This window comes from Papio anubis, chromosome 10 (genome assembly GCF_008728515.1).
Source record: "Papio anubis isolate 15944 chromosome 10, Panubis1.0, whole genome shotgun sequence".
In the NCBI taxonomy this organism is placed as follows: Eukaryota; Metazoa; Chordata; class Mammalia; order Primates; family Cercopithecidae; genus Papio; species Papio anubis.
The window spans coordinates 92,345,837-92,365,067 of record NC_044985.1 but is presented as its reverse complement, the minus strand read 5'-3'; the positions used below and the strand labels follow the sequence as shown (position 1 = coordinate 92,365,067).

General features: G+C 36.5%; 1 protein-coding gene across 4 annotated transcripts in view; it reads right to left on the bottom strand.

Annotated features, from left to right (window-relative positions):
* The window catches only part of PTH2R (parathyroid hormone 2 receptor), a 131,423-nt gene that overhangs the window by 50,497 nt on the left and 61,695 nt on the right, over nt 1-19,231 (bottom strand). For all 4 annotated transcript variants that reach the window (XM_017946890.3, XM_009182935.4, XM_003907890.5 and 1 more), the window contains exons 2-5: nt 13,882-13,984; nt 4,871-4,981; nt 4,637-4,758; nt 26-123 (exon numbers count right to left, since the gene is read on the bottom strand). In XM_017946890.3, coding sequence (XP_017802379.2) covers nt 26-123; nt 4,637-4,714 — 176 coding nt within the window. In that variant the 5' untranslated portion in view covers nt 4,715-4,758; nt 4,871-4,981; nt 13,882-13,984. The remainder of the gene's footprint in view (nt 1-25; nt 124-4,636; nt 4,759-4,870; nt 4,982-13,881; nt 13,985-19,231) is intronic.

The window sequence follows — 19,231 nt, the reverse complement described above, 5'->3', positions numbered from 1 at the left end:
GGAGAAAGTGATGGGCATCACTCACCTGAAGTAACCAATGATGAGAATAGCCACAGCCAAGGAACCAAAAGAGATGGAGTAGCCAACCGTATACATTACATAGAGGCGTTCAAAGAATTCTTGCTGCAAGGGAAGAGATGCTCATGTATGATATAGGACTATTTTACCAATAAACTGGCAAAGAAATAGCATGTCATTTTTGGAATCTTATTTCTAATTCTCTTTAACTTTTTTGAGCTGTAATTAGAATGCAATAAAATGTAGATATCTGGAGTGAGCATTTTGATAGGTTTTGACAAACCAAGTTCATTTGTGCCCCTTGCTAGTCAAAAAAACACCCACCATCCACCCCCAGGAAGCCACTGTTCAATATCTGTCACCACAAATTAGCTTTCTCTGTTCACATACTTCATACACTTCTTGGCTACTCTTAGACTTCATAGGATTACATGATACAGTATAAACTCTTTTGGTCAATATACTGTTTTTTATATTCATTGATATTGTTACCTGTATAAATGGTTCATTCCTTTTCAATTATTTCATTTTAAAATAATTATAGATTTAAAAGAAGTAGAAAATAGTGTAAGAAAAGTCCCAGGTTCCCTTCACCCAGTATTCTCCAAAGCTTACATCTTACATAATTTTACTAAAATATCAAAACCAGAAATTTAATATTGATGCAATGCGCATATTTATAGTTGTATGTCATTTTATTATATGTACATCTTCATAACCATTACTGAAATCAAGTACAGAATAATTTCACCAGCACAAAGTTCTCCCTTGTTCTGACCCTTTATAGTGACACCTCCCCCTCTCCACTATCCCAAACACCTGAAAACCCTTAATCTGTTTTCTATCTCTATAATTTTGTCATTTCATAAATGTCATATAAGTAGAATTATACAGTATGGGATCTTTTAAGATTGGACAATGGTGTAAAAATGTGATTGGATAACAAGGATATAATCTAACACTAATAGACTGAATGGGGAAACCCAGCAAGGGTTTTCCATGTTTCAATCAGGCCAATCCAATGAAGTCTCCACAAAAGGGCCAAGAAAATGGGATATAAAGAGCTGCTAGACAGCTGAACTTACAGAGGCTTTCAGGAAGGTGAACAAGAACTCATCCATTTACCAGAAGGGTGATGCACCTCAACTCCGCCAGAACAGAAGCTCCTGCACTTCAGACTCTTTCAGACTTCACCCTATGTGTCTCTTCACCTGGCTGTTTATTTGTATCCTTTAAAATACCCTTTATAATAATATATAGTAAATGTAAGTGTTTCTCTGAGTTTTGTGAGCTGCTCTAGCAAATTAATCAGGCCTAAAGAGGGGTATGTGGGAACCCCAACTTGAAGGTCATTAGTCAGAACTTCCAGGGGCCTGGTCTTGCAATTGGCTGCTGCCTTGAGCTTAGTGAGAACTGTGCATCTCTAGGGGATTTCTCTCAGCATCCCTGCCCTTCTCCTGGCCTGTGGGCTGCATCAGTCATGCAGTTAGCGAGGGCCCCATGTGCCTCAAGAGATGCCTCTCAGCTCTTCTGTCCTGATCCATGCCTTCAGCCAGCTGCTGCCTTTCATTCTGTGAGAGCCCTGTGCACATCTCAAGGAATTTCTCTGAGCCCTCTGCCTGCCCCAGCCTTTGGCATACTTTCCCCATGCACTCATTTAAGACCTCACAGCAAAGAATTGCCTGGTGGATCATAGCTCACTAAGACTAGGGCTTACTCCTTGGGATTCTAAGCCTTTATGCCAGCCCTTGTCTGCTAAAAGTTGGTATAAAAGCTTGTCTCTTTTCTCTTTATCCCCTTCAATGGCCTGTTTTCTCCCCTTCTACTGTGGTCCTAGGGATACATGCAGCCATGTTTCTCTTCTCTCATAGGAAGGGCTTGCCCATTGCTGGAATTTAGTTCATTTAGATTTCTTGGTATCCTCAACTCATTTTTACAAATTATTAATTTTGCATATAACTCAACTTATTGTTGCAACTGCCTATAATCTGACTGGAAGCAGGAAGACTTTGCCTCTTGTTTCTTTTTAAAAAATATTATTTACTACTTATTATTTTCTCTTAATAAAATAGTAAAACTTTTCGTAGAAAATATTTGAATAATGTGTAAAATATAAAAGAGAGGAGGAAAAAAAATCTTACAAATTCTAACCAATCAGAAAGAAACACTGTTAGTACTTCATGTACTTCACATATATCTTGAAGTTGTTGTTAATTATTTTTAAGAGATGGCATCTCCCTATGTTGCCTAGGCTGATCTTGAACTCCTGCCCCAGCCTCCCAAGTAGCTGCAACTACAGACACAGGCCACCATGCCCAGCTAGTACTTCATGTATTTCATTTCATTCTATTTCTGTGAAGTATTGCCTATTATTTTAAGCATCTGCATTCTCCATTTATATACAAGTTTATTCCTGAATTTTTTGTGAGACAAAATAATTGCCTAAGGCTGCAAACTCTATATAACATTTATATGCATATATTTGAGCTTATTTAACCAGTTCTTCATTAGAAATGTAAACTCGTTGAAACATTTATTATAATAATTATTTGTTTGATGAACATTTTTTCCCATTCAGTTCCCCCATTCTAAATCCTTATGCTTGATTTTAGAAGTAAATTTATAAGATCAAAAAATATGATTCCTTTGAAGTTTTTAAATATATACTGCTAAATTGCTTTCCAAAAGTAAATCCAGCCATTGGATAGGAGATGTATTATATGGTAGTTTCTACGGTATGCTACTGTTTTAAATATCACACTCTAAAAAATTTAATAATCTTGTCACTTATTATTAGAATTCCTTCCCTTTTTTTTACTAAAATAATTGTCTTATTTTGCCATGCCAACTATATGAAAATGTAGAGAAAAAAAAATAGTGCTCAAAAATATCTTAGTCTTGTTTTCCTGACAAAAATGTGGCATTTATTCTAAATGTACACTTTTTTAGTTTTTTGCTTTTCCTTCTTTATAAAAAAATTTTATTAGCTATTAATAATTTATATCTCATAAATAAGTAACATCATTTTGCCCTACAGTGCGTCAAAACTTCAGGAGATATCTAGTGTTCTTATTAGACATATTTTGTTTTCTTGGGTTTTCCCAAATTATACTTAAAGGTTACAAACAATAGAAAACATTCTTTGTGTTTTTAATTGAGATTAAATTATACTAACACAATTCTTCAAATTTTCTATTAACTTTTAAATTATTTTACATAAACTAGTACATATATTGAGTACATCAACCATCTTTAGTTATTTTTATTCTTAAAATACACAGTAATCACAGAAAATGGTTTTAAGATTAGAGTTCAGTATAAATAAAACCATGATTTAATTTAATGGCCATTAACAGCTCTGAAAGGTTTGCATTTTTCATCATGTAATGCAAAAATAAAGATAATCACAGAGTACACTAAGTATCAGTGAATGTTTATTTCTGTCAATGAGACTGAAATTATTTTGAAGCATTTTAGCTTAACTGAATGTTGACATTAGTTCCATTGTAGAGTACCTAACAATCTCCTCATATTGACTTATTTTATCTAAGAAGCTTTTCAACAATTAAACAGATAACTGAAAGTCTTTCAGCCAATTCCTAAAGAACTCATTAAGGTAGAAAGTTAAGACAGGAAGTTCTATTAATGCAAAATCAAACAAAGAAACCTTCAACTCACTACTTCTCTTGCTGCTGTTCTGCCTCCCTACCTCCCCAAAACATCACCAGACATAAAGAAATATGCCAAAAATTTGAAGAGTTTTTGTATGATGGACTATTCTCAGGGTTTTCATAAAGATCATTTATACACTAATTTTATCACATTAACTCTTAGCATCATATGCATATATCATCATGCATTTTTACTCACGAGGTCTAAGTGGTATAAATTTAAACATGACTTTTAAACCAACTTTTATAACTTAAAAGTAACTCTCTAAAATATCCCAAAGTTTACCTATGATTTCTATATTGGAAACAGCCCTGATGTGAAATTAGGACGTAAGGGCTCTACTTTAAACCCTGTTGTCACCGAGCTATGTCACTTTGACTAACACTTAATCTCTGGTTCTCAGTTGACTCACATCTTTGAAATTAATATATTGTGCTGGAAGAATTATATGACGCCCCTTGCTCCCCTTTAATCCTACAACTCTAATCTTTTATATGCTAATGAAATCATCTATTGGTAAATCTTATGAGGTGGAAAATACACCTCTAAAATGCAAAAGTCCTTCTGGAACATACAGATGAGATGTAGCCATTCATACGTAACTAAGAAGAAATCATGAATCATATTACTAACTACCTACTGGGATTTTTATTCATAATACAGCATAATGTAATGCAATGTAAACAATGTAATGTAACATAATAAACATAATACACACACAGGTATAAGTATGGATGTATGTATCTCAGTCCGGTAGCTCTAGGCTATAGAAAATACCAGAATGATTGATATGCATCTGAAAGGATCGCAACATTGCTTTTACCTTTTATGATCCTTGTGTCGTGGAATAAGAGGGTTTTTATATATAATGGTTGGCAATTGAGAATTGCATTAAAACATTATTCTGCTTTCCCTTAGGAATTCACAAATAGAAAAATTCCATTACCTTTCCTATGCTGATATCTGGCTGCAGAAAGCGAAGGCAGTCTGAATAATTGGCCCATGTTTTATTTAAACTGTGCATAAAATCCCATGTTCCATTGGGGTTACAGTGTCGGAAAGCAACTCCTGTAAAGACATGAAAGATGCTGAGATTGCTCAGTTCCCTTAGAATCTATTACCAAGAAAAAGGACAAGTAAATGTTTGTTTTAAATTAATCATTACATAAAAATTCACTACCTTTATGGTTGAAGTCATAAATATAAGGAGGGCATGGAACAGCCGATATTTTCCCCACTGTTCCTCTGGGCCAGCAAATGAGTCCATCCCATTCAGGGAAACAATTTCCTTCTAATGAGAAAAAAATTGAAGCAAATAAGCAAAGAAAAATGTAGTTGGAACCAGAGAACAAATGCATTCAAAATACAAAATTTTAGGTCATTGTCTGTAGCAAAATTAAAAAAAAATTGGTAGTTTTTGAAACTAGATAGGATAGATATGATGCAAATGTCCCAAAATTCATCTGTGTGGCTTCATCAAAGGCCCATTCATAGGAACATTTGCTTTGCATACATCAAAAATACTCAAATCATTCCAGCATACTAGTTATGGTAGCTATAGCAATTAATTTATAAGAAACATTGGAAATCATTGTGAACTACTTCTGTGGTGAAGTTTTTCTGACCATCGTAGTTGTAGCTACATTTTTACACTAGATTCTTGAAAACTGTTTTTAAAGAACATAACACCTAAAGCAGCACACTTCACTGGCAAGCCCCAAGATTCAGGTTTATCTTTTTACCAATACTTTTCCTTGAGTCTAACATTCATCTCCAACGACATTCTCATAAACTCTACTCTTCTCAAGATGAATCCAGAACTTCATCACTTCCCACAACATCCACTGCCACCACAATAGTCCAAGCCACTTCATCTCCAACCTGAATGAGTGCAACAGTCCAGGACTGGCCCTCCTGATTCCAACATTTCTTTCTGCAGGACAGTTCTCTGGGTGGCATTGAATGAACCCAATTCTCCCTGCCCCCTTTTCTTGTAGTTCTCAAGAATAACTGTAGAATGTGCTGGGAATGCAACATGCTGAGATAAGGGGTGAGGAACTGCCTAGAACAGTCCAGGCTCCATTGCAGGCCCTCCCAGAAACAGGATGTCTCCAGACATTAGCCCCGTGCACTGTGTGTTCCCTGAGGTATATAACCAGGGTTGGGCTGTTTTGTGGGGTCCCTCTGCTGTGGTGCACACAGGTCATGAGCAGTTGAGATTCCATCCAGCCCACGCAGCTTTCCCAAACTGTGGAGCACCAGTTCCCAAGGACTCCTAGGTTTCTGTTGTTCCTTGCTGCCTACCTGTGAGTAATAAACCCGTTTCATATATCTCATGCGCTGGGTATTCTGCCTCACTGGACTCAGACAAGCTGGTAACTAGTGCACAGTAAACCTGCTTCACACTTTCTTTCCTTTATTTTTGACACAATAGCCCCAAATCTTCCAACAGCTCCCCATCTCAAAACATAAATTTCTATAAGGCCTGACGTGCCCACAGAATCTGCCCTCTCACCCAGACACACTTATTCCCTTACCTCCTACATATTTGCACTCAAATGTCAACTTCTGAGTAAACACACTCATCTAAAATTGCATCCCAAAATGTTTCTTATACCTTTTCCTGCAGTATTTTTCACCTGAGTTCTCATCACCTTCCAGTATTGGGTGTTATTGTATTATTATATTCCTAAGTCACAGAATTTAAGAAACCTGAGGGTAGAGATTTTTGCCTGTTTTGCCTCAAGCTTTAGCCACATTCCTGGAATGCACCTGGCACTTGGTGGAGGATTAACAAATATTCAGTGTCCATTCTCTGTGCTCTTGCAGGACTCCTTTCGATTAGTGATGACCTGAACTTCCAGGAAGACAACCTGTCAGCCAAATTATACCCTAACTTCTCAAAAAGAGATACCTTCAATGACTGCTGTATTCGTTTTCTGTCACTACTGTAACAAATTACCACAAACTTCACAGCTTAAAATAACAGAAATGTGTTTTTTCACTATTTCTGTAGGTCAACAGTCTGCTGGGCTCAGCTGTTTCTCTCCTTGTAGACCCGTGAGGCCAAAATCAAGGGCTGGGCAGGGCTGCATTCCTCTCTGGAGGCTCTGAGGGAGTATCTCTCTCCTTGTTCATTTGCGTGGTTGGGAGAATTCAGCTCCTTGCAGACATAGAACCAAGGTCCCCATTTCCTTGCTGTCAGCTGTCAGCTGAGAGCTGTTCCCAACTTCCAGAAGCTGCTTGCTTTCCTTGGCTCATGGCCCCCTTCTTCCATCTTCAAAGTCAGCAAGGCAGGTTGAGTCCTTCTCACATTTTTAATCTCTCCTCCTCTCTCATTTTCTGCTTCAACTCTGATTCTTTTGCCTTCCTCTTCCACTTTAAGGAGCCCATATGGTCACATGGAACCCACCCAGATAACCCAAAATAAGCTCCCTCACGTTAAGGTCCAGAACCTTAATTCCACCTGCAAAGTCCCTTCTGCCATGTGACACAGCATACACAGGCACAACAGCAGGTATTAGGGTAGAAGTTACTTGCCACCACAAGTACTACCCATTATAGCTCTCTCAATTTTTTAGTTACCAGTTACACTAACTGTGCTGAAGATTTTTGTTCTAGCTAATGTTCATGTTGTCAAGTTGTTTGCTCAGTTTTAAACAGTCAGCATAACAGAACCTTACAGAAACACTCATCTCTACAGAAAAAAAAAAATCAGTTATGAACCCCAAATTAACTTCTTAGTGTCCACCATATCACACAGAAGCAAATATTTGATTTGCTTTGTGCATTGCCGAAGCAATAAGGAAAGAAAATGTCTTTCCAAAAACATTTTCTTGGAAAAAGTCTTGCTTTGCTCACATAATAAAAGCCTGAGCTTTACATATCACAGGCAAGGCAGGAGCCCACCCTACTGGCTCCTGCTTCTGGTGCACAGCTCCACCTGCCTCTCTTTCCACCATTATATGCTTTGTTGTTTGTATGTTTTCATTTTCATTTATACAGAATGTAATGACTCCACCTCTCCCAACAACTTTGCCCTCAACACTGTATCTTGATATCTTTCAATTCGCCTTTTTTCATTAATAAGTCACATGTCTTTATATATCTGGACTGCCCAGTCAGTATGTGCCCAGTATCTATTGTGTATTCTACATAAATTGGACCTGGACACACATTCTTATTTCTTGGCAACTAGCTATCCCTCCAAAATGTATGCTGCAATGTCATGTGCTATTTTCTAGCAAAAGCCAATGGCCAGTTTATTCTATAATTATATACTTTTAAAACTGCTATAAAATTTTTTTTTCCTCCTACTCTAAAAGGGACAGTTTTTCTCGTTCCCTACAAGATACCACCTCACACATGTACACACAAGGACATGCTGCCCAATTTTTAGAAAACCAACAGTCTCCCAAAATATTTCTGTGGATCATGCTTATTTTTGTGGTTGCTCTTTGACAAAGAGAGTAGTGAATATTCACAAAAGGTTGAAAAAAATGAAGACACCATGAACCTCACATAGAAAATACAAATTTTTTTTGAGACGGAATCTCACTCTGGAGTTAGTGGCATCATCTCAGCTCACTGCAACCTCTGCCTCCCGAGTTCAAGCAATTCTCCTGTCTCAGCCTCCCAAGTAGCTGGGACTACAGGCACCTGCCACCACGCCCAGCTGATTTTTGTATTTTTAGTAGAGATGGGGTTACACCATATTGGTCAAGCTGGTCTCGAACTCCTGACCTCAGGTGATCCACCCACCTCGGCCTCCCAAAGTGTTGGGATTACAGGCGTGAGCCACTGCGCCCGCCCAAAAATAAAGATCTTAACTAGCATTCTCTCCTTGATCATCATTGCCATCCAATGTGAGTTAATACTTGCATTATTTGGCAAGGATCTAATTAATTGACTAACGGTTCCCAATCTCTCTTTATAAATTAGTACCATTAATTATAACTCTGTAATTATTTTTGTGTGCCAGGACAAACTAATTATGAGTGAAGTATGTCAAAACATGACATTTACACAGAACAATCTAAAATTTGGAGAATGTTTTTCTCTTTTCAAATAAAATGTGACCACACTTGAAATAATAATATTTTGGATCAATAATATTTTGGTCTTTGTTTTTTAAGTACTTGAATAGTTTTATAGCTGAATATTTGCATTTATATATCCTTTTCTCTCTTTCATAAACATTAGGAAAACTTTTATGTTCTTACATTCTTTTATTAAAAATCTTTCATAAATAAAACAGAAAATCATATACTCATAACCTAGAATTGGCAGCTGCTAATATTTTGCAATAGTTAATCTAATTTATTTTTTGCTACAGATTTTCAAAGTATAGACAGTCTGACAGCTCACTCCTAAATATTTTGATACGCATCTCTTAATTTTAGAAGAATATAAAAATTAAAATTCCTTAAATTAGCTAGAGAATTCAAAACATCATTCTAGTGTTTTACAACTTTAAAGTAAAGAGCACTTGAGTCAATTTATATATAATTAGACATTTCAATTGAAAGGTAAACCAAAGTTTGACCACATTTAATTCTGTCTTATTTGCATAGAAAAAGATCTCCATGCAAATAAGGATCTTGAAAAAAGTGTTTTTTCTCTTTTAGTATTTATTCATCTACATGCTTCACATCATTTGCATCTTCACAAATTTTAGATGTGACCTAAGTTTACAACCAGTTAATTTATTCTTTTTTGTATAATTCATATGGTGTGTGACTGATGCACACTTTCTTATCTTGGCCCATCCTATTTCCTCTTTTGAAATGTCTTTGTGATGGCTAATATTAGGGTCGACTTGATTGGATTGAAAGATGCCTAGATAGGTGGTAAAGTATTGTTTCCGGTTGTGTCTGTGAGGGTGTTGCCAGAGGAGACTCACATTTCAGTTAGTGGACTGGGAGAGAAAGACCCACCCTTAATGAAGGTGGGCACCCTCGGTTGGCTAGAACAAAGCAGGGGAAAGAAGGTGGGATAAGCTGGCTTGCTGAGTTTTCATCTTTCCCCTGTGCTAGATGCTTCCATCCATTTCTCCTGTCCTTGGACATCAGACTCCAGGTTCTTAGGCTTTTGGACTCTTGGACTTACATCAGTGGTTTGCTGGGGGCTCTCAGGTCTTTGGACATGGGCTGAAGGCTTCCCTGTTTTTGAGGCTCTTGAACTTAATTGAGCCACTATTGTCTTCTTTCTTCCCCAGCTTGCAGACGGCCTATCATGGGAATTCGCCCTGTGATCATGTGAGCCAATTCTTTCTAATAAACTCCCTTTCATATATATGAATATCCTATTAGTTCTGTACCTCTGGAGAACTTTGACTAATACAGTCTTACTTTCCCCTCATCACATCTTCTTTACTTTTAACTACTTCTTTACTTTTAAGATGAGATCATTATTCTTCCAGGAAGCCTTCCTTGATTAAGATTCATCTTCAGTGGTTCTACAGTTGTTAAAATACCTTAGTTCCTAAAATTATACACCATTCTGAAAGATGCCTGCCTTCCCTATTAAACCATTAACCCCACAGAGAAAAGACAGAATCTTATTCATACTTTTCAGAGCTTACAACAGAAGTAAAACACTCTGGGCATATAATAATATTTGTTGAACTGTTAAAGGGACACTGACGATGATAATGTTGGCCTAGGTGATCTCTGAAATATCTTCTAGCTCAACAGTTTATAAGATTTCATAGAGAACAGCTTACTCAGCCATCATAGATAATAATGCTTTCAAATTTTTTCATGACGATGTATCTCCTTGTTAGATTTCCATATCTAAGATATTAGGATCAGCATTCTTTAGAAGTTGCATGAGTGATTCCCTTTTCAGACACTACTAGACTAGTCATTCAGAAAGCTTCCTTTTAGTACAAGATATCTACAAAGGCTATATTAATGCAAAAGCCTTCTTTCTTTAAATATGGCTTAACTGCCTATAAAGTAAAGGAATAGATTGTAGGCCAGAAATATAGGAGCAGCAAGCTCTACATTTGGGGTTTACTTTAGAGGCTTCTACTAACCTGTTTACTTAGAGTTTTGGTGGTGTTCAGGTAACAAAAGAAGAGCCTGAGGCCTGATGGGGTGAAGAAATTGAACAGGAGACCCCTCTAGAAAGTCAGTATCCTCAAAAGATGACACTTCTCCCACTAAGTGGGTGGACAAGAAATAAAACCATCCTTCAGAAAGAGATTGGTTTGTGTCATTCTTGGCTACATTTGGAGTTGGAATAGAAAACAGTGGGGGCAGGGGGAATTCTTCTCTATACATTTCTAACCACAAGCCCATATTCATGTGTGATCTAAATTTAGTTTAAAATGGACTTAGGTCAATAATTCATCTAGGCACCTTGCAGGTGCAAACACAAATTTTCTCTAAAGAAATGCACTTTAAACAAGAACCTCATGAGTTACTCATCACAAATCATTAGACACACAAGGAAACAAGCTACCATGTGTGGTAGTCAGCATTGATCAGCAAAGTCTATAGATATTACAATTATCATATGCAGCATATAAAGCATGTCTAGGAAAAAAAAGAAGAGATTTGAAAGAATATTGAAGGAGCAAGAGACTATCAAAATTGAATATGAAGACTTCAGAAAATAAAAATATAATCAAAATTTATTAATGGATGGATTGAATGGTTGTTAGACAAAGCTGAACAAAGAGCTGGCAAACTGGAAAATATATTTGAAGAAATTACTAAAACAGCAGTAAAGAAACAAAGAAAAGGAAAATATATAAGACACTGACACACAAAGGGTAGTATGAGGAGGTCCTATATTCGTCTTCTTAAAGTTCCAGAGGGAGATAAAAGAAAAAATAAAGGAGAGCAAAATTTTAGAGGCAAAATAACTAAAACATTTCCATCACTGAATAAAGATACAGATACTCAGATTCAGGAAATCCAGTGAATCTATACCTAGAAACAGAGTGAAACTGCAGAATATCAATGTTAAAGATTTCTTAAAAAGAGCCAGACAGAAAAAGCTAATCACCAACAAAGGCTGAGAATTGATTTGTCAGTAATAACAATGGAAGCAAGAAAAAAAAAAAAAAAGTATCTTAAAAGCAAATAATTTTTAACCAAGGATCATATGTCCAGAAAAAGTATCTTTCAAGGTTGACATTGAAATAAAGACATTTTCCAACAGACAAAAACTGAGATCACTGTAAACATATTCTAACATAAAGATTCAAAAATAAATAAATAAAGGATATTTTATTCAAAGAAGAAAAATTATAAGACAAAATTAAGGCAGAGCTAAAAAGCATATAATTTGGAAGCAAAGTATCTCAAACTGTATACATTATTTGGAAAAAGGAAGCGAATGATAAACTTTAAGCTTTCTGAAATTAAATATGTGAAAAATTTCTAGGATAACCACTAAAAGCATTAAATATAATACATATCTTCCATACTAGTTGCAGGTGGCAGGAGATGGAATAAAATGAGTAAAAGGTCTCACTCAATCCAAGAGAGACTTGGAACTGGGGAAGTGGAAGGGCAGAGGAAGAGCTGGTGAAATAGAAAGCCCAAATAAGATCTTAGAATTAAACTCAAATACTGTATATTAGTAACTACAATTAAAGTGATTGAGCTAAATTTTTCAGTTAATAGACAAAGATTATCAGAATAGATAACAAGAAAAACTCTATGTGTGTCCTGTTTGTAAAAGATACTCCTGAAATGTAAATATACAGAAAAGTTTAATAAAAGAATTAGGAAATATGAGTTGTTATTTAATGGGTACAGAGTGTCAATTTAGATGGAAAATTTCTGGAGACTGCACAACAATGCGAATATACTTAACACTACTGAGTAGTACAATGAAAAAAATTTTAATGATAAATTTAATGCTATATATATTTTGTCACAATTGAAACATTTTTAAAGGATTGGAAAATATATACAAGACAGATACTAACCAAGAAAGAAGGAAACTAGTGTTGTTAAATTTTTTTAAATATAGTGATTTTAAATTGTACATATTTTTTAAATATGAAGGAAAAGTATCCTAGAGATAAAAAGGGCTACTGCATATCTACAAAAGGTTTAATTCACCAGGAAATCTAATATTTCTAAACTTAAATAACCTCATAACATATTTTCAAAATATATGAAGTAAAAATATCCAGCGAATTTTTCAATGAAAAGTTGAAATATTCATCATCACAGTAGCATATTTTAAGATATATTATCTCAGAAAATAATAGGTCAAGCACATTTTTAAAATAATTATGGATGCAGAATATATGAACCACAAAACTAACAAGCTTAATCTAGTGGACACTATGAAACATTGTACTTAGGCACTAGAGGACATACATACCTTTGAAGACCACATGGAACGTTATCAAAACTGACAACACTTTCTTCTTTTTTTTTTTGAGACAGAATTTCACTCTGTCGCCCAGGCTGGAGTGCAGTGGCACCATCTCGGCTCACCACAACCTCCGCCTCCCGGGCTCAAGCGATTCTCCTGCCTCAGCCTCCCGAGTAGCTGGGATTACAGGCATGCGCCACCATGCCCAGCTAATTTTTGCATTTTTAGTAGAGACGGGGTTTCACCATTATTGACCAGGCTGGTCTGGCGCTCCCGACCTCAGGTGATCCGCCCACCTCGGCCTCCGGAAGTGATGGGATTACAGGAGTGACACATCGCGCCTGGCCGTCCCAACACATTTTTAAAACTCAGGGTCATGCAGACCACATTCTCTGATCATAAACAATTGAGAAATCAATCACAATTATTTGTTGGCATTTAGAGAAGTATGAAGTAGATTTTGAACTTCATATTTTATAATAGAGGCAATGTCCACAGGGACAGAGCCTACTCCTCCAAGCTTACTGCATGTTCAAGGGCAAATCAGTATGCATGGTCTCTACAGGCAGACAAACCCTGAAGAAAGGGCTAAGGGACAGATTGACGTGCACATGCCCAATTGCTATTCTCAAACCCACTATCAGGCAAGTCACTTTTTCCACAGGGAAGGAAAAGCATGTAGGGTAGAGATGAAAAGAGTGTTGTTATTCTGCTGTACACTCCTCCACGCGGAAATGTGGATTGACTGATAAGGATCTCCCTAACACTAAAGAAGGAAGGAAATGTGCAATCTTTATGAGAACGAATAGGAGGCACAAGGGTAGCAAATTTTCTTGGCATCTTTACCTCCCTCCTGGAGTTGAGCTGTGATGTTGAGTTCACATTGTACTTTCGCTTTCAGCACAAGGACAATCTGCTCCTCTATAGTAATGGTGCCATCAGAATCCAGCTGTAGAAAGGAACAAAATACAAACATTTTCATCATGTTTTTCCAAGTCAGGATACAAGCTTTCATTATTTCACCTTCTAATCTAATTGAAAATGAGTTTTGATATCAAGCTATTTGAAATCAAAATTGAAAATCCATCAATGTGTAAGATTTTAGAATAATTTCACTTTTACCTGATTAGCCTTTTAAAAAAATCTCATACCAGAAGAAGTGAGAAAATTTTAATATAGTTAGGCAACTATATTAGAGATAATAGACTAAGGAAAAAATAAAATAGAGCTATTATACTAAGAAAAAATACTAAAAAAAAAAATTACATTAGAGATAATATACTACTAAAAATAAAAATAATATACAAAGAAAAAACTAATTTCCTGCAATATTATACTTCCATCTAACATGATATAATGTTTTTAGTACCAAGAGTGGTTGGTTCCAGAGGAACAGAACCTTAAAGAGGAAACAATCTGTATTTATCACCTATAGCTGTGTAACAAAACATCCCAAAACATTGTTGTGATTTAAAACAACAAACATTAATTTGTTTCACAGTTTGGGAGATGCTTAGCTGGGTATTATTTTCTAAGATATTTATAGCATAAACAGACGCTCAGTGAACAGTCAGATACATAGTTTTGGAGATTTCTGGATTATATTCATAGCTCAATGCCCAAACTTATTCTAATGATTTTTTTAGAAAATGAGAGCATAAGTAAAAACTAATTTGGGGGATTGAAATATATACCAGAGTTTATCTATCAATATAATACAACACAGATTCTGAGTTATAAGTAGATACACTGAAAGTGAGCCTAAAATCTCACATATCAAAAAGAAAGAATGAACTGGAAACAGATGAGTCTCTGAGTGGGCACGGCAGGAAAAATTGACTCCTTCCCATTCGTCCTCTAGAAACAGTCAGGCACCACTGAAGTTTTTTGTTTTGTTTTGTTTTTTTCGTGGCTGTTTTTTCAGTTAAACCGTTACTTCCTTTTATTTCGATCCTAGAAAACACTGTGTAAATTGTGACCAAATTTCAGAACCGTACATTTGATTCAGAGAAATTTAACTTCAATTATCAAAGGTGAATATTTCAAATCACCCCTTGTACCATTTTTATTTGAAAATATTCTTTTTTATTTGTTTCTGTGCACATGCTGCCTTTTTATTGGGATAACCTTTTCAGGATCCTGTGCGTCTTATAAACTATAGCTTCTAAAGATATTTTGTTCTAAAACAGCTGGTCAGTTTAGCCAGGAGCAAGTATGATCAGAATGTGCTAAATCATGATCTGTTAAATTGATCTTTAGTCATTGTATTAGTCCATTCTCACACTGCTATGAAGAAATACCCAAGACTGGGTAAGGAAAGAGATTTGATTGACTCACAGTTCCAGATTGCTGGGGAAGCCTCAAAAAACTTACAATCAAGGTGGAAGGCAAAGGAGAAGGAGGCACCTTCTTCACTGGACAGCAGGATGAAGTGAGTGCAAGCAGAGGAAATGCCAGACGCTTACAAAACCATCAGATCTCATGAGACTCACTATCAGAACAGCATGGGGGAAACCATCCCCATGATCTGATGACCTCCCCTGCTCCCACCCTTGATATGTGGGGATTATGGGATTACAATTCAGGATGAGATTTTGGTTGGAGACACAGCCAAACCAAATCAGTCATTTCCAGTAAAAGCAAATAAGTATTTGTTTTTTATACTGCTTTCTTTTATTCCTTCGTTATAGACACAAGTGTTCTTTAACATAGAATGACATTAAAATGATAGTGTACTTCAAATAGAAGAGCAGTTTACATTTTCAATGTCTGTTTCTCCAAAAGCAACAATTGTACCCAAAACAAAATGTTACATTTAGAAAAATAGATGTTAGTAATTTTTCCTGGACAAGTGATCATTTATGATTTGAAATAAAATGGTAAATTCCAATCTGTCACATATTTGATAGGTAAGAGAAGCCGTAATTTGGTAATTTGTACTTTATTAAAAGCCCCTAACGTTGTAAATACAGATGCCAATTTTAATGTTAAGATATGAAAATCTTCATAATTAACCCAATATTCACATTTATTCAATTTTTAAGTAACCATAAATCCATAAGTTAGATTAATTTAAGAGGGATTCTGGAACTTCCACTTCCAGCATGATGGAGTTGATGTGCTTTCCCCAATTCCTCTCAGTAAATATAAACAAAAGCCCTACACTTTATATATAAAATGAATATAACAATATTCTAAAAGGCAGAGAGATGATGCAGAGCAGGCTACAGATCCTGGAAAACAACATAGTGGTAAATTCCCTGGGTTTTCTTTCTGCCTTCTACATCCCCAACTTGGAGTAAAAGAAGCTGGAAACTCTGGAACACCAATAGGCACAGGCAAAAAAATTTTAAAGTCTCAAAAGAAGCCTGCTGTCTAGCCAAGGAAGAAAAAGACAGCCTGGAAAAACACCACAGAAAAAGCTGCAGCCCACAACTGGGGCTTAGACTGGGAGGGTTCTTGGCTCTGCCCAGGGAAGAATTCAAAGACAAGCTGGTGGTGTTTGACAGCAACTTTTATTGAAGTGACAGTGTACAGCAGCAGCAGCAGTACTGTTCCTTGCAGAGCAGGGCTAGGCAGTCTGCCCAGAGTAGCAGCTCAGAGGCAGCTCTGTAGTCATATTTATACCCACTTATATGCAAATTAAGAGGTAGATTATATAGCAATTTCTTTTAAAAAGGGTGGTAACTTCCGGGTCATTGAGTCATTGCTGTGGAAAGGGGTGGTAACTTTCAGTGCTGCCATGGCAATGGTAAACTGGCATGAAACACTGGAGGATGTGTCTTATGGAAAGCCACTTCCACCCTGTCCCTCTTTTAGCTAGTCCTCAGTTTGGTCCAGTCTCTGAGCCCCACCTCCTACCTCAATATCTCAAGGATTCAGCTTTTTATTCCATCTCATTACATGTGATTTTCAGGTCATGAATCATTGCCTCTACACTGATGTACTCTCCTTAAAAAGTCATAAAAATTATAATTTTATGAATTATTCAATCTTATGTAATTATTTTGTTCTGCTTGATCTTGATTTGCAGTTTCATGAACCCATTAGTTTTTTCATTAGAGTTTTAGAAATTTTTATTTAGTCAGTTGATCTCAATGGCTACAACAGGTCTCACCCAATTTCCCTGTGGTCTTTTGATTTGCTTAGTTTGTTGCCCTCAGGCTTGGCCTTTTGGTTCAAAACCATTGTACAAAATAAATTCATTATGCTCCTGTTGGTTTTACTTTGTATTATTTCCTTTAAACTTTGGACCTATCTGTGTCATGATCCAATTCTATAGAAACAACACATCTAATAGAATAATGCTGGCCCAGTGCTTCAAACGATAACCAATACTTAAGGAAGCAACAAAATTGAACTTAACAGTGGACTCTGGGAAGATTTAGCCTGAGAGTCACTTTCTCCAGGTCAGGCTTGTTGCTCAAATGTGACTGAAAGTGTTATGATACTGACTCCTAGTCGCCAATTACTTCTTCCCAATGTGAGACTAGACCAACAATCCAGGACAGGTGTATCTCAGCACCAAGGGACAATTAAAACCAACCCACAGGAGAGTCGATCAGTGATGCTTTCAGAAAAATGTGGAAGTTGTAAGATCCAAACTAGAGTAACTTGTGTCAAGCCTTGGCAAGTGGAGCAGGGCAGAACCATGAAGGCAGGGCTCTCACACATGATTTGCTGGATAACGGGAACTATCGCAAGAAATTTTTCCAAACCACAGTTTACTACATGGATATCTTACACAAGGACAGCTAGCAACACAAGGACAGCTAACCACTTATACAACAACACTTGCCTGTCACACTGTCTGACAAACTCAACCCAAAACAAGGGACCCCTACAACCTCCCAGAATGGTTTAAGAGCAAAGTAAAGAACTAAAGCATTCCCTCTCACTGGCCCGTAACAAGAGTAACTCCCACCCTAATACTGTGCTTTACCAAAGGTTTCTGGACACCCCACCTTTTCTCCACAATCTGCATATGAGGAGCCTGGACTTCCACCCCTCCTGACAGTAACAGTGTCCCTCTACTTCTCAGCTGGAGGGGAGTCAGAGAAGACCTAGTGGAGAGTCAGCCTAGCAGTAACAAGGCTACTCCCATTGTGGTGTCAGGGGAGGCCACATGAGAAGCAGAACTCATTCCCCCACCCTTCAGGACCATGGAGCAGCCCACCATAGGTGTCAGTGATAGCTGACAGGGGAACCAAAACGTCTACTTCCACGAGTAGTAATAAGGTGATAATCCCACTTCCCCAATTATATTAGTACCAGATAAAGTAGAGCAAACAAAATTACCAGAGACTAAAAGAGGGACATTATGTAATAATACAAGGGTCTCTCCATCAAGAAAACATGGCTTCCAAAATGTGTTTGCATCAAAAAAACAGAGCTGCAAAATATTTGAAGCAAAAACTGATAGAAATGAAAGAAGAGTTAAACAAATCCACAATTACAATTGGAAGCTGCAACCCCCTTACTCAACAATTGATAGAACAACTAGACAGAAAATCAGCAAGGATATAGAAGTCAACCAAGGATATAATGCCATCAACCAACAGGATCTAATAGACATTTACTGAACACTTCACCCAGCAATGGAGAATACACTTTCTTTCCAAATACATATAGAACAAATACCAAAGTAGACCATATCCTGAATCATAAAACAAATCTCAACAATTTTTAAAGAATTGCAAGCATACGGAGTTCTCAGACCACAATGTTCTCAGACCACAATGGAATCAAACTGGAAATCAATAACAGAAAGATAATAAAACTCTCCAAACACTTAGAAACTAAACACACTTCTAAATAATCCATGGGTCAAAAAGAAAGTCTCAAGGGAAATCAAAAGTACATTGAACTGAATGAAAACACAAAAATAACATATCAAAATTTGTGGTACAGATCTAAGGCAGTGCTAAGAGAAATGCATAGCACTAAATTCACCCATTAGAAAAGAAGAAAAGTTTTGCATCGATAATATAATCTCCCACCTCGAGAACCTAGAAAAAAAGAAAATAAAACCAAAGCAAGTAGAAAGAAGGACATCATAAAGAGGAGAAATCAATGAAATTGAAACAGAAAAACAATACAGACTATCAGTAAAACAAAGAGCTGGCGATTTAAAATTACCAATAATATTGACAAGCTTCTAGAAAGTCAACCAAGAAAAAAAGGAAGAATACACAAA